At 37.6% G+C, this 27,911-nt stretch overlaps 2 protein-coding genes across 3 annotated transcripts; one reads left to right on the top strand and one right to left on the bottom strand.

The window, feature by feature from the left end:
- The first annotated feature begins 835 nt into the window (after positions 1–835).
- Positions 836–15,107, top strand: LOC107077371 (pinin). Its single transcript, XM_069178684.1, has 7 exons — positions 836–990; positions 1,800–1,871; positions 2,870–3,022; positions 10,288–10,343; positions 10,653–10,745; positions 10,872–10,964; positions 12,542–15,107. The coding sequence occupies exons 2-7, from the start codon at positions 1,802–1,804 to the stop codon at positions 12,590–12,592; spliced, it is 516 nt and encodes a 171-aa protein (XP_069034785.1). The 5' UTR covers positions 836–990; positions 1,800–1,801; the 3' UTR covers positions 12,593–15,107.
- A 1,169-nt stretch (positions 15,108–16,276) lies between these two features.
- On the bottom strand, positions 16,277–27,676 carry rd3 (retinal degeneration 3, GUCY2D regulator). 2 transcript variants are annotated; one of them, XM_006625912.3, is made up of 3 exons: positions 27,427–27,676; positions 22,479–22,791; positions 16,277–18,371 (listed from the first exon to the last, which is right to left on the bottom strand). In XM_006625912.3, exons 2-3 carry the CDS (start codon positions 22,766–22,768, stop codon positions 18,074–18,076), a joined length of 588 nt encoding a protein of 195 aa, XP_006625975.1. In that variant the 5' UTR covers positions 22,769–22,791; positions 27,427–27,676; the 3' UTR covers positions 16,277–18,073. The 2 variants fall into 2 exon arrangements, with proteins under 2 accessions (XP_006625975.1, XP_015204247.1); XM_015348761.2 differs by lacking the exon at positions 27,427–27,676 and adding an exon at positions 25,211–25,359.
- Between the last annotated feature and the right edge of the window lie 235 nt (positions 27,677–27,911).

The following is a 27,911-nucleotide window of genomic DNA, read 5'->3' as shown; positions in this document are numbered from 1 at the left end:
GGATAGGATATGTTTTTTGATTTTTATGTCACCTGAAACATTTCTGAGGGTGTAGGGTCCGATTTTACATAAAGGAGACTAACAATACTGGGCTGTTATTTATTTCTTTTCTATGCTTATCAAAGTATAACTTAATAATAATTCCTTAAATTTATATAATGATTTTCTGGACACACCACTCAAAGTGCTTTACAGGTAATGGGGACTCCCCTCCACCACCACCAATGTGCAGCATCCACCTGGATTGACGTTGATAGTGGTCTCATGCTTGATGAAACTCATACTGTATGTCTGGCATCTATTTGATTATTAATTCATCTGTTAATATATCGTTATATATTTCATTTTCTTTTTTTGTATGTTCTTGATTTTTTATAATTTCTTTAGTAATACTTTTGAGTAATAAAAACTGAAAGGATAAATTAAAAAAAAACATTGATCAGTTCCTGTTCCTGTTCCAGTTTCCACTTAAGTAAGGAAGCCCCAAAATGATATAGCTGGATTCCATTTGGGATGAGTGATTTGGAGTAGGTCTCAGTAGTTTATCAGTAATCGATGAGGAAGCACTTTGCATTCCTTTTCTTGGAATCAGAGTTGTGAACACAGCCAAGCATTTTCAGTGGTCTCATTTGTAAGTAATAACTTACAAATGAATACTAAATGAGTACTCTGTACTAACATATTTAATTTAGTCTAAATAACAATCTAAATATAGTGACGTGGAAAATATTGCCACATTTGACTGTCCAACTTGAGATAGATTACAGATTTCCACCTTAACACAACAGTGTTAAGTCTTCCTTAAAAGCGAAATGCATTATGGGACGTACAAATAGCAATGTTCCGTGGTGTTTGCGGATGTGTAGATGTGTAGTTATGGTTTATTGATATATGCATGCAAAATCACGATGTAATAACATCAGGATTAACTATGGGTGCAAAAATAAATAACTGGGTTAATTAATTTACCTCTGTAGTGATTAAATACAGGTAAGTAGCGATAGGAAAACGATGTTATAGGGAACGGTGCAGATTAGCATGGTAAAGAAATAAGAAATAAATTTTACTCAGTTACTTTGTGAGCATAGAACATAGTGAGTCTAAACACATAAGCAAAGTATTTACCCGTACAAAGAAAAAATATTAAGTTATAGTTTTCCTCCCGGTGAGGAAGATAGTTTCTTCTCATTAGTTACAGTATGTTGGTCCTCTTTATTGTACTTGGCACGTGTTACTATTTTTGTTTAATTGGATGCTGGATATTCATTGATGCTGATTTCCTAAGAGTACTTTTATTATATCTGTACGTTACTTTTTTAATCAAAATGTATACACAACGATTATTTGTGCATTAAGTTTATATAAGAATAACCGGTGACCGCAGGAATTCTGAATTAAGAATATCTTGCATTGGAACTGTTGAAGATTTTAATGTTAATCACGATACTGTTTAAAATAAGAAAAACTAACTTAAATGCATAAAAAAACAAAGACCTCGAGGTTATTTTAAAGCGAGGATATTTTATGTCTTCCCCTTATGTCTTAATTAAAACTTGATAGAGACCAATAAGGAATCGCATTATTAATAATAGACTTTTATAGCGTTAAATCTAAGTAACCCTCTGTTCCATGTCCAGATGCTACAGTAATTGGAAATCTCTAGGCCCTAGTATCCTATGAAAGTAAGAGAGGAGATAAAATCAAGTGAAAGACATTTCACAAGATTGCCTTACATAAGGCATAGTTTTCATTATGTTCCCCTGCAACTGAAGCAGTTGTTGCTCTTTCCTTTCTGACAGACATGGATTCCAGAGAAAAGAGGAAGAGGGACTGTGAACCTGAGGTAGAGGAGACGGGAGTAAGAGGCAGAGGTCAGTCATGGGTCTTTCTGTTTTGTTTCAACCAGCGTGTGTATACAATTTCAGTGTGTTGTCACAGTCTGTACAACAACTCAGTAGACCAGGATATGACTTACATTCAACCGATAAAATCAGGACAAAGACATGAAATGAAGAGTTGAGGTGAGGGATTTTAAAATCTGAAAGTGTGAAGCAAACTAAATTAAAGGATTTTGTTATTTAACTTGCTTCATCAGTACACATTAATTTCAGAAAAGCACACAGCACTTACTGTACACCTGAGGCTGTCCTTGTTTCACTTGATGTTGGTAATGTAATGACAATGGCCATACATCATAATGCTATGGCATTACAATTTAAAGGTCATCTTCATAAGAAAATATTTTTTACAAAAAATATATTTTTTTAAAGCTGTGATAATGTGTCATTTTTCTTAAGCAGGCATCTGAAAAGCAACTGCTTCTTTTGTTGTGCCAAGGCAGCAGACATGGTTGGACACCAAGATCAAGTCATTCTAACTTCTGAGGGGACCTTTTACACGCGTATTGTGGGCTTCTTGAAACGTAGTAAACGAAACTCGTAGGATACACTGTCTAGACCAGCATTGTTCAATCCTGGTCCCTCAGGACCAGTGTGTCTGCAGGTTGTAAGGCAGCAGCACCAGATGAGAGAAGCTGTTTAGTTGTCCAGCTAAGCCAGTAACTGGCTGGTTTAGCCCATTAACAGCTGAGATGGAATAAAACACACCACCCCTGATATAGAATACTTGGGGGAATCAAACAAGAAACAGCTTTTAGCTTATTTGTTGAATAGATACTCTTAAAAACCAGGAGTATGCTATCATGTTAAAAAGTCATGCATCAGTGCTGTTAAACACACTGAACGCTCTCAATGACGCAGAGCACTCCAAACAGCTTTCACAGGCTTAGAAGGTTACACAAGCTCATTGATGGCCTCCATGGTTTTGATTCACAATAAGCAGGGTTTCTTCTCTGTTTTGACTTGAACAGGAAAGGAAAGGAAGAAAAACAAGCGCAGCCGCAGCAGATCATCCTCAAGCTCTTCGTCGTCGCCTTCATCCTCCTCCTCCTCCTCCTCCTCCTCCTCCATGTCCTCTTCGTCTTCGCGCAGCAGGAGCAGCTCGGGCAGCTCAAGCAGCAGCGGTAAGTGCAGATTCCTGCTCTGCCTTGCAGTCTGGATGCTAACAGGACTCTCCTGTCCGTTGAGCTCCTGTGCAAACTTTTCCCTACTTTGTCTGCCACTATATGGGGTGAATATTAGATTACCAATTGTGTTCAAGAGAAAAACACTCACTTTATTTTTCTTTTTGGAATATTTTAATCAAATGGCATGTTCATACCTTTTTAGAATCAATTTCAACAAATTCCTCTGTAAATTGTTGTATAGCACTTAAAACAACACAACTCCCTTTAAATTAAGGATTATTCTAGTTGTTTTGGGCAGTTTTCTTTTTCTATGCAAAATGGCTTCACATTTCTCAAATTTCAACTAAACATAATTGAAATGCCAACATCTGATGGCCTGAATGTGAAAAATATGCAAAATACTTGCAATACTAAAACATTGTATATTTCACTATTCAGAAATGCTTTAATCCAAAAATCTTTTTTTAGAGAGTAGAAGGTATCATTTACAGTGCCTCGCAAAAGTATTCAGACCCTTGACCAATTCTCTCATTTTACTGAATTACAAGTTCTACATTGAAATTTTGTTCTCTGTGATATTTTTATTTAAAAACACTGAAACTTAAAATTAATCATTTTAATGTGACATTGTTTTATGTTAGAAAACATTCTTAAGAAAAATAAATAACTGAAATATGCTGTTTGCATAAGTATTCAATCCCCACATTTTAATATTTTGTAGAGCCACCTTTTGCAGCAATAACAGCTTTAAGTCTTTTGGGGTACATATCTACCAGCTTTGCACACTGTTCAGGAGTGATTTTGGCCCATTCTCCCATTCTTCATCCATGCAGGTTGTTCAGGTTAGTCGGATTACGCTTGTACGCCGCAATTTTCAAGTAGTGCCACAGATTCTCAATTAGATTGAAATTGGGGCTTTGACTGGGCCATTGTAGGATATTCACCTTTTTGTTCTTGAGCCACTCCAATGTTACTTTGGCTTTGTGTTTAGGATCATTGTCCTGCTGAAAGATGAACTTTCTCCCAAGCTTCAGTTTTTTAGCAGACTGAAACAGGTTCTCTTGCAGTGTTTCCCTGTATTTTGCACCATCCATTCTTCCTTCTATTTTAGCAAGATGCCCAGTCTCTGCTGATGAAAGAACTGAGAAGGGCTAGGAAAGAATTAAGAGCTGGCATAAAATCTGCCAAGAAACAGTACAAATCCCAGATAGAACACCACTCCAACACCAACACTAACCCAAGACACATGTGGCAAGACATAAATACAATCACAAGCTACAAGAGCAAAACAAGCCCTGTAAGCGCTACTGACCCCTCTCTTCCAAACAAGCTTAACACCTTCTACGCACGCTTCGAAACTCAAAACCCTGAACCAACCACCTGGACCACTGACTCCCCTACCATCCCGCCCCCCACGCTATCCAAGCTAGATGTGTGGAAATCACTAAGTAGAGTGAACACACATAAAGCTGCTGGACCTGATGGTATCCCTGGCCTGGTACTCAGAACATGTGCCTGGCAGATAGCTGATGTCTGTACCGACATCTTCAACATGTCCTTGGCCCAGGCCACTGTACCTAGCTGCTTCAAGACGACCACCATCGTGCCAGTACCGAAAAAATCAGCCCCCACATGCCTAAACGACTACCGCCCTATTGCACTCACCCCCATCATAATGAAGTGCTTTGAAAAACTACTTATTCCGCACATTAAAGCCAGCATTCCAAAAACACTGGATCCTCTCCAGTTTGCCTATCGCACAAACTGCTCCACAGAGGATGCAATCTCTATAGCTTTACACACCACACTAACCCACCTGGATAAAAGGAACACCTATACAAGAATGCTGTTCATTGACTTTAGCTCAGCATTTAACACCATCATACCCATAAAACTTTCTACGAAACTCAGGGCTCTAGGTTTATATACAACCCTCTGCAGCTGGATACTAGACTTCCTCACCAGCAGACCCCAGACTGTCAGGATTGGCAACCTCACCTCCAACTCACTCACCCTTAACACCGGTGCCCCTCAAGGCTGTGTGCTCAGCCCACTGCTTTACTCCCTGTTCACCCACGACTGTACTGCTAAGTTCAGCACAAACACCATCATCAAGTATGCTGATGATTCCACAGTCGTGGGCCTGATCACTGACAATGATGAGACTGCCTACAGGGAGGAGATAAAACAACTCGCAGACTGGTGCCGAACCAACAACCTATGTCTCAACATCAGCAAAACATAAGAGTTGATTGTTGACTTCAGAAGACAAGGAAAAGTTCACTCCCCCATCGACATAGAAGGGTCCGCAGTGGAGATGGTGAATAACTTCAAATTCCTAGGTGTTCACATCTCTAAGGACCTTACATGGATACTGAACACCTCCAGTCTCATCAAGAAGGCACAACAGCGGCTGTACTTCCTGAGAAGGCTGAAGAAAATACACCTACATCCACTGATCCTCACCAACGTCTACAGATGTACGGTGGAGAGCATACTGACCAGCTGCATCACAGTCTGGTACGGCAACTGCACAGCATCCGACCGAAAGGCACTACAGCGGGTGGTCAAAACTGCCCAACACATCATCGGCAGTGCCTTACCATCCATCCAGGAAATATACAACACCAGGAGTCTGAAAAAAGTCACCAAAATTATGTCTGACCCCACTCACCCCAGTTATAACTTGTTTGTTCCCCTACCATCTGGCAGAAGGTTCCGGTCACTCCAGTCGCACACAGATAGACTCCAAAATAGCTTCTTCCCCAGCGCTGTCAAGTTGGTGACGCCCCCACTCCCTCCCACCATATTATGATATCTCCTAACGTCTTCCTGTACCCACAACGACTGTACTCCTACACCACCACACACACATGTAAGCCGAAATTGTACTGTCCCCTCGATAGCCCAGTAAAACTGTAACAGGCATAATAGTATTTAATATTTATTAATTAACCATACTATTTTTAACCATACTATTTTTGCACTGTTTCAATAATTACCTTGCACTGTTTTTGTCCTGTTATATTTTCTCTGTTTGCGGAAGTTTGCAGTTTTGATTACTCGATTACATGTTATTTATGTTATGTTACTTATGTTACTGTTATTGCTATTGTGTAACTGTCTATTGTCTTATCTTCTGTCCTATTTATATACTGCACCTGAGTGACTAATGAGAAACACTTTTCATTATACTATGCACCTGTGTAAGTTTAATGACAATAAAGTTTAATTGAAAAGCAGCCCCACAGCTTGATGCTACCACTACCATACTTCACTGTAGGTATGGTGTTTTTTGAGGTGTGGATAGTGTTAGATTTGCGACCCACATAGAGCTTTTTAGACAAAATTCAAAGCAATATCTTGGTCTCATCTGACCAAAGACTCTTTTCCCACATCACAACTGGATCACTATCATGCTTTTTGACAAACTCCAGACGTGATTTCATATGGTTCTTTTTGAGTAATCGCTTCTTTGTTGCCAACCTCCCATACAAGCCAGTGTTATGCAGAGCTCTTGATATGCCTGACTGGTGCATCTTTACTCCGCTCTCAGCTACTGAACTCTGTAGTTCCTTCAAAGTGATCGTTGGCCTCTCTGAGGCCATAATCACAGAGATATCACAAAATTATCTCAGAGAACTAAATTTCAATGTAGGATTTGTAATTCAGTAAAATGAAAGAATGGGTCAAGGGTCCGAATACTTTTGCAAGGCACTGTACTGTATATGCAGCAATATATGACTTCTATAATAGGTGATTCTCTTGTCGTGGCCATTTTTTTTAATTACTACAAATGCAGCTGTATAAACGCAGAATGTCTTTTTATTTTTTCCGGCTAGACAGAAACATCTAGAGTTGTTCCTCCTGCTACTATTTGTGTTAAAGACAAGATGCAACGAAAAAAGAAGAAACTCTTGGCCGATGGGATGCCTGTGGCATGATGCACACACAGTCTGTGGCCAGTGCAATTTGTAATCACTCATCTGAAAGAAGTCTCAGGCCGCCCAGGCAGATGTAGCTCCCAGAGCTGTGAGATTGGAGGAGTGAAGGCAAACTGTAGATCATTTAATCTCCAAACTGGTCTGTCTCCACATTCTATGCATTTGTGCTGTAACTATAATTTTAAAATAAACTTTTCCATATTGTTACACCGAGGCTGGAAGCAGCTCTTGTCCTGGATTTGCCACTGACAACCAGCACATTTGCACAAGGTCTCGTTTAAGGTCTGAACCTGTGCAAATGCAGTCGGAATGCGCTTCCAGACCGCCAACATTTTTTCAGTCAGGTGGCCAATAATTCAATCATCTGGAGCACGCTGAGGCTTTCTATCTGCTCACCTCAACTGCTCCAGCGTTGAGTGAGCTACATTGTCAGCAACTCGTCAGGAACGTTTTCCCTGCTGCTTTCCTTTTAGCTTGTGGGTTTTTTTCTTTTCAAGCTCTTTTACAAGGAGTTCTGGAAGAGCGGGCATTTTTCTGTTCACCTTAATTCTTTCCCCCCCAGTATATCAGATCCACTCGTTTGGTCATCTAAACAGCATCCTCACGCCAGGTCCGTCTGCTGCCTCCAGTGAGACAGTTCTTCTCAGCTGGAAGATTTACCCTTAAGGTGGACCATTTTTGTTTAACAAAGCAGTTTCCAACTCACCCTGCCCACTATTTTTTAATCTGCTTATTTCCATCATTGTCATAACCCTATCATACCCTGTCATTCACCTCAATTAACCCTAGCTCTGAGACTCTAGAGCTCAGCTTTGCTATTTGCCACAGTTCTGATTTTCAGGGACCACAGCGTAACACATATAAAATGCCTGTTTTAATAATACTCGGTGGTAATAATATCAGTAATGCCATTACTGATACTCCAATGAGGTCCTTATAGGTTGCTCATATATCAAGAAATAATTATTTATATATAATATAATTAGAAATTACATTATATAATATCTAACAGTAAATATATTTTCTATATATAAACAATGAAATAATCACCTCTATTAGTGCTGCTTCCCACAGTACTCATTTCTCAGGAACACATAAGTGAAGATAGGCATTGTTGCATAAGAATATGCTACAAGGTTGCACTTCAGAAAAATTATCTGTGCTTTTCATTCAATGGTAAATTGTTTCTATAAAAACTTACTTTATTCTGCAACCTCACTGCACCTGCACATCCAAGTGTGCTCTAACGGTATCAACAGTACCAGTCTTAATGAATTTCACAAAAAGTAGTTGCATTTTTCAAAAAACACTTCTAAGTGTTTTAGAACCTGTATGATTTAAGTTCATTATTGCTCTTAGAAAAACTATGGTTTGCTTTGTTTTATAGCCATTGGGTTAAAGTCATGTGACAAACTGGAATCTATCATCTTGAGAAGACTAAGATAAATACTGATGCATAATTGTGTCTTCTAGTTTTTTACTTGATGTGTGCAGAAAGTTAATAACTTACACAGAGCAGTGCAAAGTATAAAATCAGTGCATAAAGTTCAGAGATGTCATTTCAGACCAGAACATAGCAATTTCTACAATTTGTGGAAGACACTACCCCACTTGTGTTGTTGTGAAACCAGGGGTATAGCTGGTTTTAACAACAAAAAATTGCCATGGTTTCATCAAATGCTTACCACACCAGAAACAAAATGTGCATTTCATCGATGTGTAGGTAGGTGAGTATGGTGGATGCAGGGAAGCATGTTGTCCTCAAGGATAACTTGGTGTAAGTTACAGTATTATTCAGAATGGTTCAGTGTTTATGACAGTGAGAAGATATTTATGCACATCAAGGCTAAATTCAGTGACATTTCAGAGAATCAGATGAGTGGTATTCGGTCAGACAGCAGAAGGAAAAAATGCGGTGTCCATTGTAGTTGTACATCTGAGAATTTTGTCAATTCAAGTTCTGTTTCAACACAGAGATTTAAGGATTACTTGCACTGTAATGGGCTCTTTGCCAGGCTACCATTTGATCCACAACCAGAGTTTTAGAAAATATATCTGTAATGAGGTTCTTTCAGGACAGCTTGTGCTCTTCCTTTCACTGAGACAGTACAGTGTGCAATGCATATTGCTCCATACCCACTTAAGGAGAATACCTGGGCAGAACTATTTCTGAACTCGTCTCTGGTAGAGACACTTATGCAGTGTTGGATGGATTCATGATATCAGTGATTAACCAATTAGTCCACTGTTACTAGCAGCTAATAGTCATGATTTTTTGTGGGTTTTATTTGCTATTCTAATTTAAACAAATGTTTTTATTCAGGCTAAGAATTACTTTAGAAATGAAGAAATTCCAGAGGAAATTCATTCAGTATTAACAATGCAACTGTTTGTGACAACATTATTGTTTACATTACATGTAGTCATTTGGTTGATGCTTTTATGCAAAGCAACTTACTGTCACATCCGGTCAAGATGCAAAGGCTTTATAGAACAGGAAGACATATAACTGGATGCATATATAGTAACTGCCCCATAGCAGTCTTACTTGTTGTAGCACGTAATCAGTTTTTGCTTGTCAGTCATAACACAGTAAGGGAATGGGGCTTATTTCCCATAAAATACAGTTGTGTACTTGAACAATTTGGATAAATATCATGACAAAGAGCAGAAACTAAAAATCTCTCTTTAAAAATGAAACTAGATATTTTGAAAACTGATGAAACACAGCATTTTGTAAGGGGTCATGTCACAATCCCACATTGTTTGGATAGCAAAAAGACAAATTAAGACACTTTCATGGAAAGATGAATGCCAAAGCAGGTTGTTCAAGGAAACAGAAGTACTGTACTGTGCTAAAGATAATGAATTAGTGGCTTCAAGTAAAGTTAAGGAATCATTTTAAAATTCTTATGCTGATGTTCAAGGTCCTAACATGGCTTGGAGCTTCTATATTAGCCAGTGTGTTATTATTTACTTGCCAACAGGTTCCCACTGTTTGTCAGTGTAGTTGACAGGGCTTTCTGTTACTACTGTACTCCTCAAAGTTCAGAATAAATCAGAGACTCAGCCACATTGGGTACTTTCAAGAGTAGTCTAAAAACGTACTGTTTCAGAAAGACTTTTTTTGTGATAGTCTTTTTGTGTATGTACTTCGTTTTTCAGATTTTTAATTTTCTTGAATTGGACTTTATATAATGTCTTTATGCGTTATGAGGTGATTGTTTCTAAAGGTGTTCAATGATAGAAAAAGAAATTACCCGTTTTGTTGCAAAACACTTCTTCATAATACAAAGTGGTCTTTTGTTGTATTTATAGAATCCCGTGACAAGTCTAAAGCAAAGAAAAGAAGAAAGGAAAAGCAGCATAAAAAGGTATAACTTGATCCTTTAGCAGTCTTCAGGGAAGGAAACTGCTGCTCTTGATCAGAAATATTGAGTGAACCCTATCAGATAGGATTCATATCAATGTTTCCGATCTAGAGAGAGTCAGTACAGCTTTTTATTAGACGACAAAACCTAGGTCTTGTCAGTCTAGGCTTTTTTATTTTGAAAGAACCATAAAATAACCATAAGATGTATCCTTTGTCTTGTTTCTTAAATGTAAGAGTAATGCTGCTCTCAGTCTTTCTTACACATGTGAAAATGTTAATCAATGTCATGTCTGGTCTATCATATAAACAGAAAGGTAAGAAAGAAAAGAAGCATAAAAAGAAGAGGGACAAGAAAGTCAAGCGCGAGAAAGAGAGTTCTGGAGGACCTGTTCAGATCTCAAAGGTACCAGTTATTTCTTCTTAACCAGGAACTTCACTTATCTAAAATTACTTGTTTTTAATCTGTAGTTTCAGCATGGAAGAGCTGGATTTTTGTGCACGCAAATTTGTCTCCTTTTGAATTTTACAGTTTTTGAAGGATAAGAAGAAGAGTGATAAGTACAGCATGATTTCAGGAAAGAAGATCAAAATGAAAGTGAAAAAGACGAAGAAAGACAAGCAGGTGAATTTTGGTCAAGTTTAGTATGTTCATTAAACTGGGATTTGATTTTAGAGAGATTAATGCATTTTGTTAGGGTTTTCATTGCATAAACAATGAGGAAAGGTGTCTTAATCTTTAGTCATAGGTTTTTACAAAGTAGTAGGCATGTGGTAAAGTTGCACCCTAATTTGCCACTAGGTGTCACTGGGGTGTTGTGAAATTTCTAAATATACTGGTAGCTTCCAAAATAAAGGAAACACTTGAGTAAATGAGGGAAACAAAGTATATTGAAAGAAGGTGCTTTAACACAGTTGTGGTTCCTGCATTAATTAAGCAGTTAACATCCCATCAACCTTAGGGTCATGTATTAAAATGCTGGGAAGGCTCAGTTGCCAGTGATTTGGGCTATCATGGCTAGAAGAAGAGATCTCAGTGACTTTGAGATTGGGGTGATTGTTGGAGCACATTTGGTAAGAGGTTCAATGCTCATGTTGCTGATATTACGCAAGGAACAGTGGTTAAAGTGATGTTGGCGTAGAAGTCTAAGGGAGAGACATCATCAGCTAGGGGCAACCATGGACAAAAGTATATATTCCTTGACTGATTTCCATGCATTGGTTTGAGATGCATGGCAAAACAGACAAGAAACTCTGAATCAGTTGACTGCAAATGTCAATCTCAGGAGTGGGCAGGCTGTTTTATCAAGCCCAATCCATCCAAAACTTCACAGAGACGGAAACTATGGTGGGATTGAAGTGCATAAACCCCTTATTACACCTAAAAGTTCTCTTTTGCAAATAAAGTCATGCAAAGAGCACAGGCTGTGGTTTACTGATCAGTGGAAAAAAGTTATATTGTCAGATGAGTCATCATTTACCCTGTTCTCAACAAATGAACAAGTATATGTGGGCAGCTCGCCTAAAGAAACCTACAAGCTCAAGGGTTTGTTCCCCACCATGAAGTGTTCTGTGTTCTTTTATGGTGTGGGATGCATTTTCTTGGCATGGTTTAGGTCCATTCAACCCCTTAGTGGCCAAAGTAAATGCCAATAAATACAAAGCCATTTGATCACGTTCATTCTGTGGTGAAGCAGTTCCATGCTGATGGGAGTGTAATCTTGATGACAGTGCCCCCATCCACAGGGCACAAGCTGTCACTAAGTAGTTTGATGAGCATGAAAACAATGTAATCCATTTCCCATGACCATCCCAGTCATCAGAACTCAACCCAGTTGAACGCTTACGGGAGATGGAGTGCCACCTGAGACAGCATTTACCATACCATCATCAAAACACCAAATGATGGAATTTCTCATGGAAGAATGCGGTCTAATCCCAACAATAGAGTTGTCGAGTCTATGCCAAGGTGCACCGAAGCTGATCTGGAGGCTTGTAGTGGCCTAACACCCTATTAAGACGCTTTATATTGGTATTTCCTTTATTTTGCCATTTACCTGTATGTGGAAACACACATATTTGTTCAGCTTTAACAACATGATAATGTAGTTGGTTCAAGACACCCATAGTACATATTGTAAAAAATGCCTCCTGTTCTCTAAACTTAGTTGACTTATCGTGCTCTGATTATCTTTCTTCCAGAGAGACAAAAATCGTGCAGAGCTGCTGGAATTTCTGAACTCTGCATTCTGACATGTGGGAAACTTTGAAAGTATTCCGGGACTTTTTTTTCCTCCCATACATTTTCCATAAACCATTTCAGGCATCCCATCATGAAGAGCCACAAAACAACTCAGGGATCTTCAGAATAAGCATGCATACCTGAACTGCTTCTTTTGTTCTTTATTTTTCCTTGCTCCTTGCCAATATATTTTGATAACCTCAAGGAATGTTGGATCAATAACCATTTTCACAACATAATTATCCTGAGAAGTCTTTATTATTGTACCATACATTTTGTCCCACATTTTTTTTTATTGTGACTGGCACATCTGAATCTGAAGTGTAGCACCTGTACTTTAATACAGAGAATTGAAGGCAAATTGTGCTTAAATTCTGCAATGGGCATCACTGCCCTATATTGTATAGTACATTCATCCTTAATTAGCCTTTACCGAATTCCAGTTGCATTCTGAAAAATTGGCAGTACTCAGAAATGTTTAGTACAGTTTCATCTTTCATTTCAAATATGAAATTTATGTTTAAGCATTTTAGCACAGTACTCATACATCCTTCATAAAGCTTTGCTCTGGGGAAAGGCAGGTGCTAAATTAAGAAGGTGGTACAATATTTGTTATTTTTACAGTACTTAGAATAGAACTAAGAAGGTTTTCCCTTTTTGTAGATTTTAAGTTATAATTGCATTACAAATTTGAGTAACCTGTTCAGACAAATACTAATATAATAATTTGCTGTCTATTGGAAGAAGAATTATGTCTTTGTAATCATTTGTTATGTTATATGTTTTTCAAATGTAGACCTGTTATGTCTGGAACATTTAAAAACAATTAAGTTTCAATAAAATTGTACAGTTGATTGAGGCCCCTACTAATGAAGATAGTTGCAAACTTCTGGTTGTGCCCCAAGATCCCTTTTATCTCCTGATACAAAGCTTCAGCAGTTTCTCACTGGCACACTGTATCGAAATTGTGCTGTGGTCAAATCGGCATTGTCTGTATGTCCAGAGTTGCATACTATTTTAATTTTCAAAGCAGTAATTTACTTTATGGTTTTAAAATTGATTTGTTAGTGTGAATTACCTCAACCATATTTTTTTAAAGATTGTCTTCCAGGATTCCCCTTCATAAACACATTTGTATATGTATCTCTCAACTCTTGCTCTGATCAGCACGTTTCTCTGTTAACTGGCTTCTGCTTGCCCCTCTGGATGATAGTAAATACTCTATTTTCTAATCCAAATCTCTTTGATGTCTCAGTAAAACTTTTTTAAAAGCTTTTCAGAATTTGTGATGTGCCCTCAATCTTGACTCAAATGATAAGCAGAAGAAAATCAATTCAAATAATTGAGAATTCTCCTGGGAAATTGTAGAAAAAATATGGCTATAGTCATAGCTATTTTGACTTTTAAGTTTGGTGACACCTCTCTGTTTTTTTAGTCTGATATGTTGAGAGCACACCTGTGAAAAGCATGGATGTAATGGCTTATATTTGTAGATTCTAATGATACAATTGTAAATTAACAGTATTATTTTGAAGAGTTTAGATTAAAATTCAGATGAAGACTAAGACTATGCTTATTGTTCAACATTATTGTAATTCAGTCTCACAACATTTTCAAATAGGGGGTTCCTGACTTTACAAAGTCTTAAGCAAAGAATAATGCAGCATACTGTATACAGTAACATGATTTTGTACCTTCTCCACTTTACCCAAGTAGTAGCTATAGAAAGCTAAGCTAATATTACCACTATCCCAATTTATTGGAGTTTAAACACAAATCCAAGTTTTATACATTACATTTTGAAATTATTTTTCATAAAAGACTTTCAAAAGCAACATTTCTGTTCTTGAAAAAAAATATGATTGAAGATTTAGATTTTTATATCTGAAAATCAGTGCTATGGGCTTTTCCATATCTCTCACTGAAATTAATTAAATACTTCTTTTTTTAAAAAAAGAATCAACTTGTATTCTCTGGATCTTGAACTAAAGTGCTGGTTTTGTCATAAAGGTTTGTGGAAAAATTAGTTTATTCATATAAACGTTAGGCAAAAAATAAACAATTTGTCTTAAATAACACTTGCATATTTTACAATGATGATGCCTTTATTTATGTTTAAATGAAGTCTTTTTTTTCAATATCTGCTACTTTTTATTTACGCCATCTTGGTAGGAATAATGTACAGATTGATCCCCATAGATGTTCCTTTAAACCTGAATCTGTGTATATCTGACATTCATGGGATAGACTAAGTTCAGCTTTGTTTTAAGTCCACATAAGTCCAATGTACCCTGTTTTAATGTCTCTCAGATTCTAGACTACTCTCACATAATTTCTTAATTAAGAAACTGTGGGGCTTTCATTGCCATGTTAATGTTCTGTGACGACTGCACTACTCCACTGTGTGTATACAGAGCCTTGCCATAGAGAAATAAGTCACCTTGTGGGTGCACTGAAGAAGTGGAAGTTTTCTTCTTAGGTCTGTAGTTATATATTGTTTTTCAATAAAAAAGTGTGACTAACAAATTCATGTCTGGTTTTGTTTTGTGTAGGGCATGGTAATGTCAGAAATCTGATTTTTGACTCATAATATTTACTATAATATGTGGTTTCTGATCATTAAATATCCACTGTTTAGAAGGGTAGTAATTTTAGATGGATATATTATTGAGCCTTACAGAGTCTATGAAAAAATGGCAATCACTTTTGTTGGTACAACTTATTAATGCATCTTGATCTGGACCATCAAAAAGATTAAATGGATGGCATGTATATTCCATTATGCTAAAAAAATGCAATTAATATAATTACACTGCTTTGAAGGAGATAGTTACTCAATCTACATTATCCATGTGCTATTCTATATTCTAGTCATGCATACACTGAGAATTCTGACATTCTAAGATTGCTATTACAGTACAAGTACTAATAACAGTGTTTTGATCCCAAAGCTTGAACAATGGAAAGGCCTTCATCATTCCCTAAGTAGTAAGATGAAAAGAAAGCAGTAAGGGAACTCTAATATGACCCCCCCCCCCCCAACTCCATCTTCCAGATATGGAATAAATGTCTGAATTCAGTTTCATTCCGTTTTGGATTTTGTTAAGTATGTGAGTTGTTCAACATCCCTCTTATTATTATAAGAACACTGTTTATTTCAGCTTAGGGTACAACACCCCCAGCCCCTTTCCTAAGAAGTGTAGGTCACAAGGCAGGATTACAGTCTATCATAGAGCAAACACACGCAAGCACATTTGGACAATTTATAGGCAACACTTAACCTAGGCAGCATGTCTTTTTAAGATGAAAGGAAGTCGAACCATTCAGAGGACACCATCAAGGAAAAGCATAGGAAAAGCATAATTAAACTCAAGATACACATGCCACTGTCTTGCACATGCAGATCTAATTTAAGGGCAAACTCGCATTAACACCGTGCTAAATTTTACATCCTCAGTATTCCTTTAAGAGGCACTTTTAACTATGCTTTTATCCCTTATTATATGCCTTGTAGGAAAAAAAATCCATCTGATTTTCTCACTAATATATATGTACATATATTTTGAGTATTAGTTCTCAGCTATTGCTGTAATTCATGAACTCATCGTCACCAATTTGGTTTTCTCAAGCTGCACCTGCATTTCTATTGACTGCTCCAGCAAAGCAGAAATTTTATCCACTTCACCGTGGATAAACCACTTCACCACTTCTGAACCGTTCTGAACTGCTTTGTTCTATTAAAGGAGTGGGAGTAGTTTTTTTTTGTTGTTGTGACGTCCCCGCTTTTGCAAACACGTGGAAGTTCTTGGGGAATGGGAGGGAGAGCCAGTCTCACTCAACTGTTAGAAATCTGAATCATTACTGACTTTTGCTATTGTATATATCTCACACAAAGATCTCTTTCTGCATTTTTTGCCTTGATCCCTTATATACTGTACCTCATCCCCACCTTTGCAGCTACCCTTTGGTTAACTCTGTCTGAACAGGGTTCGAGCCTCTTCCTCCTCCTGTGACCAGGAAGCTGCCCCTTACTCAAGCAGGGTAAGCCAAGCCTTGCCAGTTAGTTACGCAAGCTAAGTTGCTTGCCAGTTCAGCAAGCCATTCACAAAGCATTTGATTGGGTGTCATTATTCTTCATGCAATATAAAAAAAGACTGAAAGATAACCAAAATAGGAAAATAACTACTAATACATAACTAGTATCTGATACCTGTGCAACTCAATATTCATCTGCATTTCACCTAATGACATACATTATTTATGCTTTTATTGAATCAATATGAATAGGAGCTTATGGTCTATCTCTATCAGTTGAACTCGTAACAAAATATGCACCAAAAATCTGTGCTTCTGTTATATCAATATTAATTTAATTTTTTTTAGTTTGGGTTTATTTGTTCCAACATTCGTTTGTCACTCGTATGTGCAGTTTGTGCGTTAGGACTTGTTCCTGTTGTTGCCAGTTAAAAAGGATCCAACTCTCCTCACATTACTGTTACAAATATCACATCTGTTTTGACAGGGTGTTGTTCATCACTACGTTGAGTAGGAGCTGGGGAAACCTAGCCCCATTGTTGTAAAAATGTACAGAAGAATTTGAGCTTATCTCAGCAAGCAACAGGCGTAAGACAGGATACATAATGTTAAACCCTGTATGGGATGTCAGTCCATCAAAAAGCAGGCAGATACAAACACAGACAAGTACACACACCAGGGCCAATTTTCCCAGAATCCAAGAACAAACCTAGAAAATAAAACCTTGTCATGACATTAAAAAGAGTTATTTATCCCTGTAAAAGACTGAGTAACCTTTTCCTGTCTAAAATCTTTGCTGCATTTGTTCATGTTCCATGCAGCAAGATTTAAAAACAGGTTATGAATTATTTTGTAATTATTGCTAAATCATTTTATTGATTTTCTGTTACTTTCATCCTTTGGCATGATATTCATTTTTGGGAATATTTTGTTTTCTATGTAATGGAAAAGAGTTAACTTTGAAACTCTTCTTTCAATTAGAGGAAAAAGCTTTTTTTTCCTGCAAGAATTTTGGAAGCATGCTGATTTTTGTAACCTCTTTAGGTTTACAAAATTCAGGTCTTTTTATTTTGCACAAAATCTATTTTTTGATTACACTTGGAAATGTTTTAGGTGGTAGCCAAAAATGATAAAGAAATAATCTTTAAGAGGCCTGGTTTAGTCTTATCAGTAGAATCCCTCCTGTCAATTACAAAGATAGTGGTTTAACACAGTCTTTATTTTTGTTTTAACAGTGTTGTTAGATAGAATTGTATTAATTTGAGAGATTATGTACCAAAATCTCTCAATTTTTTTTTTTTTGACAAAAAACTGAATGTTTAACTGAACATAAAATGGGGAGATAAAAGGTGAAAATATGTCTAGGACAATACACTGTATGGACATTGTTTTACTGCAGTAGAGACTTAAGAGACCAACATTAATTAAGAGCACAAGCTCCCAGTTCCTTCAGCCTTTCAAACCCCCTTTTTGTGTCTGAACTCTGGCATGCTCCACACTCGTCTGCTGTGCTCCATACCCCTTTCCACATCCTCAGAGACAGTCTTGATGTCGCTGCCGAAGGGGTATATCCTGACACGGGATTTGAAGGTCATCAGCGACAGGCTCATCGCCCGCTTGTTGTTCCACTGCCTGGAAAGCTTCTTGGCTTCCTCCTCGTCTTTCATCTTGTCCAGGGCCTCCAGGAGAACAGAGCGAAAGAGCTGAGACACCTCATGGACCTCGGGTTCATACTCTGTTACAAGCTGCCTGAACCTGGGAGAGATCAAGGATACAATGATCGTTGTGGAAGTCACAAACTATGGAAGTCTTTGTCTATGGAGCAAAGACTGACTATGGGAAACACTCATCTCTGTAAAGTTGGCTCAGCCTAAAGAGTGGATCCTCTTTAACAGGGCACAACCCAGAAAACACCTGGACTATTAATTATTCTCCTCTCACTCATGGGCCCATTTCTGCTGCAATAGTGTACAGTCTTTCTCAGTATGGCAGCTTCTTTGAAGAGCATTCCCACTATTCCCAAAACATGCATCTTCTGTGTGGTACCTACACACCCGATGAAAGTAGTACAAAACTATAATTTCATTGCTAGAGACAACCAGAACATAACACCAAATCAGTTCAGAATTCTATCGACACTTTTGTGTATGCTATCCTGAATTGATTTTTTTTTCTTTTAGACTGAAAGCCAAGCTATACAACAACCTACAGTACATGTGTAATTCTGCCCCTGCTGAAATTACTCCTGTGGCTCACGATAAGCACTATCGAACAACACCACAGGCCCCAGCTTCAAAGTCTAATCCCCTTGTGGTAAAAACACTGCCCACCTTCACAGGCTAGCAGTAAAGCTGTTTACTTCAAGATCACATTATAACTCGCTTCCTTGCACTAAACATGAAGAACAAGGCTAACACAAAGCAGCTTGGGACACCCACAAATACTTTTAATACAGTTTAAGACTCTTGTTAATTTTGAATTCTCTATATACTTGTGTACTGCAAATAAAAAGCTCTTTAAGAGCTGTAATATAAGTGTTTTTACATAAGCAATTGGAATCCACTGTGTGGTTTCAAGCATCTGCTCATCAGATTTTCCTGTTTCCCAGAATTGCCAATAAAGCTGGCTTTGGCAGTTCATTATAAGAGAAAAGGCTTTGCCACCCAAAGCTACTTATTTTCAAAGAGAACCCAATACGTCTGTTAGACTCTTTAAATAGATGACACCTGCTGCTTATACTGTAGCTTTCTTCCATTACTAGCCTGGTTCCTTATCTGTTTTTCTTTGCTAGAGTATCAGACCACTCATTTAAAAGACAAGCTATATCCCTTTCCACTTAAGTTATTTATGTTTCCTGCAGATTTCAATTGAGTATTTTGAAGATGAACAGACATTCATTCATACATTTCTTTTAGTTGCTGTTAAACTATTTGAACCATTTCACCATAGTAAAACCAGGAATGCAAGGCTGGTCATACAAGGCATTATATTCACACTGTTACAAGGGTCAGGTTAAAACAGGTGGCTTTTCTTTGAAGAAAAAAAAATAATAATAATTGCTTACACTTATATAGCACTTTTCTGGACACTCCACTCAAAGCGCATTACAGGTAATGGGGACTCCCCTCCACCACCACCAATGTGCAGCATCCACCTGGATGATGCGACGGCAGCCATAGTGCGCCAGAACGCTCACCACACATCAGCTATCAGTGGGGGAGGAGAGCAGAGTAATAAAACCAATTCATAGATAGGGATTATTAGGAGGCCATGATTGGTAAGGGCCAATGAGAAATTTGGCCAGGACGCCAGGGTTACACCCCTACTCTTTTCGAGAAACGCCCTGGGATTTTTAATGACCACAGAGAGTCAGGACCTCGGTTTTACGTCTCATCCGAAGGACGGCGCCTGTTCACAGTATAGTGTCCCCATCACTATACTGGGGCATTAGGACCCACATGGACCACAGGGTGAGCGCCCCCTGTTGGCCCCACTAACACCTCTTCCAGCAGCAAATGTTTTTCCCAGGAGGTCCCAGGTACTGACCAGGCTCACACCTGCTTAGCTTCAGTGGGCTGCCAGTTGTGAGTTGCAGGGTGATTTGGCTGCTGGCAAAATACTATTGTGTTCTATCACGGTTTTTCAAAATACACTGTGGTTACAGAGGTTTAACTCACATCAATTAAACTGAATGTGGATTTCTACCTTGTTCCACCCTTGTTACATTATACTTATATTTATTTTATTGTGCATACATATGAGAGGGCATGCACAGATATTAACATGTTCCATAAATGAGAAATGATCTAAGAAAACATTTACACACTAGCTATTTTACTCATATATTTCTTTATTCAATTTTATATATTTAATTGTGATATGTATAAATGATATGCATCACTATCTTGTGAAGATTATTACTTAAAAACATGTTTTTATTTTTGCACTCTGCAGTGAATGGCAATGGACTGCTGTAGGAGGTCATTTCCCATGCCGAAGAGAGGCATTAGGAGAGATAGCTTTGAGCTAGAGAAGTTCAGAGAATCTCTTTCACAGCTTCGGTCAAGATCACAAGTGCACGGATAAGATATCCAAGTCACAGGAGCAGCTGTTGTGCAGCAGGCTGTCCAAACCCTGACCAACAGAACTTACCCAAACTGTCCCTGTCGCTGCCAAAAACCCAGTCAGTCAATAAATAATGTCAATGTCAACACATAGAAGAAGCAAGTAGCAAAAATTAAAAATCAAAGAATTTTCTTCCAGATGTTTGCACAGTGGTGCAGTGGTTAGTATTGCTGCCTTGCAGTGCCGAGACCCTGGGTTCAACACCTGGGGTGAAATGTGTGTGTGGTTTGTACAGTGTATGCTCTCCCTTTGTTCGTGTGGGTTTCCTCCTGCGTGCTCCAGTTTCCTCCTACAATCCAAAGACATGCTGGTACTGTAGGTTAACTGGCTACTATATAAACTTGCCCTGATGCAAGTTTGTGCATATTTGTGTCTGGATGTACAGTATCACATCTTGTGCCCTTTGCTTGCTGGTATAGGCTCTGGCTCCCCTGTGACCATGAAGTGGATAGAAAATGGATTTCTTAAAATATTTTACACACAAGACCAAAATATTACAACAGACTGATGAGGATTGTTGTCCTTCAGGATCTCTAATCTTGGTGAAAAGCAATGAACACTGGAGAGTTCAACTCAAGCTAGTTCTGAAGTGGTCTTGATTGAGTTCAATGGGCAATCAGCAGAAGTAAATAATGATTATTTTCATCTTGTGTTAATACCAAAGATGATTGGGGCACATCGGCTTGACAATGCTAGATCTTTTCTTCATTAAAGAATGTACATAAATAATTTGCTAGAAAAATTTCTCTGATGTCTCATTTAGCAGTACGTGACAAGTAGCAGCAGAAATGTATTCCAACATTGCCTACAACATTTTGTGTTTTAATCAACAATGGAATCTATCTTTCTCCTTGAGAAAAACTAAATGTTTTTCTACTGCTCAGTGACAAAAAATATTCTGGTTAGGTCAGCCTGAAATCACTATTGCTCCAACAATTGGTTTACCAAATACTAAGTACTAAGGAAAACTTAATTTGGACTTACTGATTCTTTACTTACCAACTTATTTATTTTTATCCATATGTATTGTATGTTTTCTGCTGCTGCAAAATCTGCTCTTGGCTAGGTTTTCATTGTGAATTCTCAACTAAGTGACAATTCATTGTGGATTGGTCACTTAGTTGCTTGGGAGTGACTTCTTAATTCAAATGACCTCTAAGAAAACACTCACACAATTTAATGTTGATTTTCCATATCCATATCCATAATGTTGATTTTTGAAAGTCTTTTTCAATTGTTCTGGTCCATGTCAGGTTTGGATTCTGCCATTTACTGTAGCTACATTTTTAAAAGTCAGACATCTGTCTATTTTTGACCGCTTTATCCAATACAGGTTCATGAGGGAAGAAGGCAGGATACTTCCCGTAAAGGACGTCTGTTTATCATAGAACAGACAGGCACTAACTCAGTCACAACAGGGCCAGTTTTCCCAGAAGCAATCTAACCTACCAATATGTGTCTGGACTGTGGGAGGAAGCCGGAGCTCCTGGAAGAAACTCACAAAAACAAACTCCATATACACATCGCACCCCAGGTCCAAAATTGAACTCAGGGCTCCAATGCTGCAAGACAGCAATGCTAACCTCTGTGCCACTATGCCACCCAAAAAATACATTTTATTTCCTAAAAGCATCCATACATGTCCCACATCCAGAACTAATGACAAAGACTAATGCTCAGAGTTAAGTTCTTCGCCAAAGCATCAGGTAGTGAAGGAGCATTAGAGCAGTGGCTCACCTGAGGATTACAGCCCCACAGAAGGAGGGATGTATCTTGGAACAGACGTCCTCCAGCTCCAGCCTCTCTCCAGGCGTGATGTCGTAGCTGTTCTTGGGGCTGCTGACCAGCCAGCTGTAGTCCACGCCGGTTTTGATGCGGCGATACTCGTTGTCTCGTTCCCGCTGCAACCTCTCTGCTTCTTTCAGCTGCCAGCGCAGCTCCAGCATCAGGGTGTCGGTCACCATGTCAGCGGGGCTTCTCTGAGCCTGCCGGAGGTACGGCTCATTCCATCGAAACCACGACGCCATGGACCCTGCTCGCACCTATGGAACTACGTTATCAGGAGACAGAGAGAACCATATTTCACTGCAAAGCTCTGCTTGTAGTAGAACTCCGAATTAGAAAGAGAATCTACTTGCCTTGTCTTTCCAATATGTTCTAAAATGTACATTGTAGTTATTCAAATAGCGCTTAATGCTTACATTTTTTCAGATAGTTGAATCATCTACATCAGAGAACAGTGCCAAATCTTTTTCATTAGGCAAAAACAATTAATTGAACAAATAATGATTATCAACTTATTGTTTTTCTCTACAGTGTCTGACTGGTGAACAGTCAAGATCTATAGCGCTGCAATAATGAGAAGGAAATGAAAATGTGGAAACTTGGTTTCCTGAGGGAAATGTTCTGATTGTGTTGACCTCTTAAGACAGATCACCTTTCACTAAAGGTTCTAAGGCACTTTCTTCTGCCTCCTTGTGTTGTTTTAGGTATTGCAAAGTTTTCTTTATATGTTTTGGGGCCAAAATACAGCAAGGCTTTTAACTTTAATATTGTGGCAAATACAATATATATTTCTGGTTTTGCACATCAAAGGAAAACCTAGAGATGTTAAAGAATACATTAAATACAACAGAAATCACATCTAAAACCAGTGATGTCTTGCTTTGATGTGGGCCTTCTAAAACTTCCATTAAAATCAAAACAACCACAGATACCAAATACTGAATATGTACAGTATCCAAGCATCTGGCCTTTTAACTTCTTTAAAATTAATAGATTGTCAACCAAAAGTAATTGAGTAAATAACTGAAATAGACACCAAAGCATAGTGCTCTTTTCACATATTAAAAGAGGCAATTAGCTTCTTAATGCACTTTGCATCTGCATTACAGGGATAGGGTGCTTCACTGATTTTATGAAAACAAACTGTAAGATATGACAATGAAAGTCAATGAACACCCTTTTTTGAAACAATGATATTGGAAGTTATTGAAAATTAGTATATACAATATTTGTGTTACAAATAAAATCTTTATTTGGTATAAATATATAGTATAATATAACAGTATTTCTATGTTTTTGTAAGCAGAACTAATTGACTGCTGCCAATATCCAAATGACATACTCTACATACCCATTTAAATAAGGACATTTTACTGAAACAATTCACATGGAGCTAAAGTGTACAAGAGTAATGTCCCCTGTATAGGATTTAAACTGTGCACAAACAAGCCCAGAGACTTAACTACAACTTCACACTGCTGCCACATTGCGTGTCTAGGAATCACATAGAATAGTGTTGATAGCTGCCTTGTCTTAGTTGTCTCGGTTAATGTAATATCACCATTAGGAGTTCCTGCTTATATTAGGGTCAATCCCACCACTACTGTGATTTTAAACTGGTATCAGTTTAAAATTTAGAATAAAACCTATAAAACGAAATTAGTGGATCCAACTAACCAAAGGAACACTTTAAAAAAAAGAGATGATTTGATAATATTTCTTATCCTCCTTTATTTGAAAGTTCTGACCCCACATGCTATTTTGGTCTGTGTTAAATTAAGTGCATTTTATTTTATATGATGGGTTTATATAATATAATATGATGCAAGTTGCATACTTCCAAAAAGCCCAGACATGACACTGGAGTCCAGAGGAGTCCGCTCTGTCATAAGAGAGGACTCCAGTCTCTGTAATAGACACCAATCTAGTATCTCCAGGTGCCTGCTTCCCCATTTCCACCACTGCCTATTGTACTGAGGCTAATCTGAACTGCCACAGAGGCAGACACTGAAGACTGAGCAGTGTGCCCTAGGAGAGATGAGAAAGACATTGACTCATGCCATCTTTTAAAACCTTGACTAACCCTCAACTAACCCTTTTTGTTCATTTTCTTTGACTTTTTAATTCTGCGTAATTGCCAGACAGGAATGCCCTTTCGCATTTGATAACTGGGTCAGATTATGGTCACAACAGCATTGTCGTGCTGATTTACAGAACCTTTTCCTGATAAAGAAAAAAAAACAATAAAGAGAGTCATGCATTTATTTATTGCTTAATAGATTGTGCTGAACAATTATTTGAATATTTATTTTGTCTGATTTTAAAAGCAATGGAATAAACAGCACAGAGACATAAATTAGGATCATCAATACTCACACGGAAGCAGCTGAGTTTGTTGATCAGGAGACCTCTGTAAAGAAAATCTGATTTTCTCTCATTTACCCCCCCCTTTTCCTTCCACAAAGGGCTAAGGACATTTGGGGCAAACCACCCAACCGATTTGGTTGATGCAGATTCATGGGGAACCTTCAGGAACTAACTGGGTGAGGATGATTAGACCAATAAGACTTACCAGCAACATAATTCAAAACACTTTGTCTATTAATTGTTCATTTTGTTTCAAAATGTTCAAGAGAGCTTTAGCTTAATAAACATAAATTCATAAAAGATCTAAACAAACTTACTTTTTTTTACTGCTGAGTAGTCTGTCCAAAACTAATCTTCCATTTCTCCAGCTGTAAGCACTTGTTTGTCTCATTATTCTATATTAATCCAAAAGGTGATTTTCCATAATTACTTAAATGCTTACATCTGTGGAGTATTGTTACAAGAAAACTCAGATTAACACAAAACTAAAACAAATCTGCTGATTGTTTACCAAATACTCAGATACTTTACTTTCATACTGAAAATGGGGCGTTTTAATTGTATATACAGTATGTATGTTCAGCCAAATTTAATTGAAGCTTGTAACTGCATCATTCCTTTTCTTGATAACAATGAGTAAATTTGTGTTCACCAGAGGATCATAGTGCGTTCTATCTTTTAAAGATATTACTTATAAAAACTGCAAAAGTAATGAGTAATTAAGGCAGCATTCATTGTAAATATGAATCAACCAGTGTGATCAACTTTCACTGGTTATCACAACATGTTCAGAAATCATACTGTATGAAGAAACATAGGAATTATGTTGTTGTTCCAGTAACCAAAAATATTTTTCTCTAAACACTGACTGACAAATTTCAGAAGAAAAATACAAAAAAAGCAATAATAAAGAAGAAAAGATAATTACGCCAACTTATGTACTGCTAAAATTAAATCAAAATAAACAAAAACTAATCCTTGTAATATTAAAGAAAAAACAAATCAGAAAAGATGTTGAAATAACATGTAACATTTTTATACACATAAATTATAACTGTTTGCACTTTATTTACATTCACAGATTGTGGTTTTAAAACCACTGAACTCCTATTGTATATCCCTTTTCATGAAATAGTTGTAAAGGTATTCCTAAGATAAAATACTATTCATCATGTTACTTTAACTTTAATAATAAGAATAACTAAAGTCAGACAATAAACGGTTTTACCAATACAATTCAGGATTTTAGGATTTCCATTGGTTTAAAGTATTCTACAGATTACTTCTGATTTGCTTCTGATTTAGTCCTTAACGTTTATTTGCATATGTATCTCAGAGTAAAGAAATACTCTATACCCATATTGTTCTCAGGTCAAAATGAATCTTGCATGGGTCTGACTTTGATGCTTTTGTTACTTCTGTGACTTAACAGTCAAGGAGAGTTCTCTGAGAATGAATCATGTGCATATACTGTATATTTTGTGTAATCTTCTGTCTTTGCCCTTTTGTACCTCCTTCGTAAGGTCTCAGCTGTTATTACTGTAATAACTCAAACTGTTATTCCCCAGTTTAAAACCTAGGCAACACATTGCATCAATTAGCCATGTGAGACTTTGACTGTTTAATGATGCATTAAAGGGCTGGCTTCATTGCATGGTGGCATGAGAATTAGCTCCTTAAGAGCTCCTTAAGCACAGATCTCGAGGTTGATTCTAGACTGGAATATCTGTCTGTGTGAAGTTTGCATGGTCTCCTGGAGTTAACATGGGTTTTCTCCAGGTGATTTGACTACCATTTCCCACAGATACTCTGGTAACGTTTGACTGGCTTTTCTGAACTATCCCTTTCCCCATTGCCCTGTGGAGCTATTAGTATAGGCTTTGTTTTGCCAGGACCCTCACCAGGTGAAATAGCTTCTGAGAATGAATGGGCAGATGGGCTGTGCATTACACACTGATAGATTTTGTCTCCAATGAAACATATTTCATAAATGACAACGTGATGGATTCAGTTTTCTATAATAAAGCCTTCTCACTTGAAAAGCGTTTAGTGTTCTTTTTATCTGTACTATGTATTGTATTTCATTTTATGTTTTTGCAACATTGATTATTGGATTTTCTCATTAACAGAGATGTTAATTGTTTTTATGATGAAGCATGCTTTTTATAAAACATATACTCTTCTTCATTTATGTCTGCCTTCTTAATCTTATGCTCCAATTAAATATTCTCACTCCTTCAAATGGATTGAAGAACATCTGATTTCACAGAACATATTTTACTGCACTTTACTATAATTTTTAACTTTTTTGCCAATATGTCAGCATGACTTTTCCCATGCATTTTAGCATTGTATATTTATAGCATTTCTTCACTTTTGCAGTTGATGCGTTACATTTTTGAACCTGCAAACTACCACGAGAGCTATAAGACTTCCATTTATCATAAAGAATACCTTATTCCCTTGCTAACTATAGATTTTCTTCAAGCTTGAGCAAATACTCTTCCACTATTTCTTAAACAACTTAACTTACCTGGGTTGTTATTCCTTTAGTCCAGATTAAACCTCTTCGCACTGCAGAATCAGAATTTCTGCGAACAGGAACAAAAATAGGGCAAAGAGGGACTTTGAATAAGCAGCACAGATAGGATGTTTGCTGAAGTATCGTGTCTGTAGTTTCTTTTCCAGCCCGTGGTCTCCTGGCACTTTCTGTCAGCCTTGAACAAATGGAAGCTCTGTCTTGCCTCTACTTGTTGCTTCAGTTTTGATGTACTGTCAGGGGACCTGACTGGATCACAGGCTGATGAAGCCCTCACTCCTTGATTATGATTTGCAGTTGCCATAGCAATCATTCTAAGCCTATTTGGCCACAATAAGCTCTATCAGCACAGGGAGAGAGAGACAGAAAGAGAAGGAGGGGAAGGAGAGAACATGTGTGTGTGTGCACATGTTGATGATATTTGAGTTTAGGTCAACTGGTGTCAAAGGAATTGCAGTCTGTTACATGATTGCCTGTTC

This window comes from Lepisosteus oculatus, chromosome 2, assembly GCF_040954835.1.
Source record: "Lepisosteus oculatus isolate fLepOcu1 chromosome 2, fLepOcu1.hap2, whole genome shotgun sequence".
Classification (NCBI taxonomy): Eukaryota; Metazoa; Chordata; class Actinopteri; order Semionotiformes; family Lepisosteidae; genus Lepisosteus; species Lepisosteus oculatus.
The sequence above is the reverse complement of the archived record's forward strand: the minus strand, read 5'-3'. Positions and strand labels throughout refer to the sequence as shown.

Excerpts from the sequence above, each read along its gene's own strand:
- LOC107077371 (XM_069178684.1), top strand. The coding sequence starts at position 1,802 with ATGGATTCCAGAGAAAAGAGGAAGAGGGACTGTGAACCTGAGGTAGAG. Across the intron at positions 1,872-2,869 it reads GACGGGAGTAAGAGGCAGAG|GAAAGGAAAGGAAGAAAAAC; the intron begins GTCAGTCATGGG and ends TGACTTGAACAG. Across the intron at positions 10,344-10,652 it reads AGGAAAAGCAGCATAAAAAG|AAAGGTAAGAAAGAAAAGAA; the intron begins GTATAACTTGAT and ends TCATATAAACAG.
- rd3 (XM_006625912.3), bottom strand. The coding sequence starts at position 22,768 with ATGGCGTCGTGGTTTCGATGGAATGAGCCGTACCTCCGGCAGGCTCAG. Across the intron at positions 18,372-22,478 it reads TGTGGGGCTGTAATCCTCAG|GTTCAGGCAGCTTGTAACAG; the intron begins GTGAGCCACTGC and ends GATCTCTCCCAG.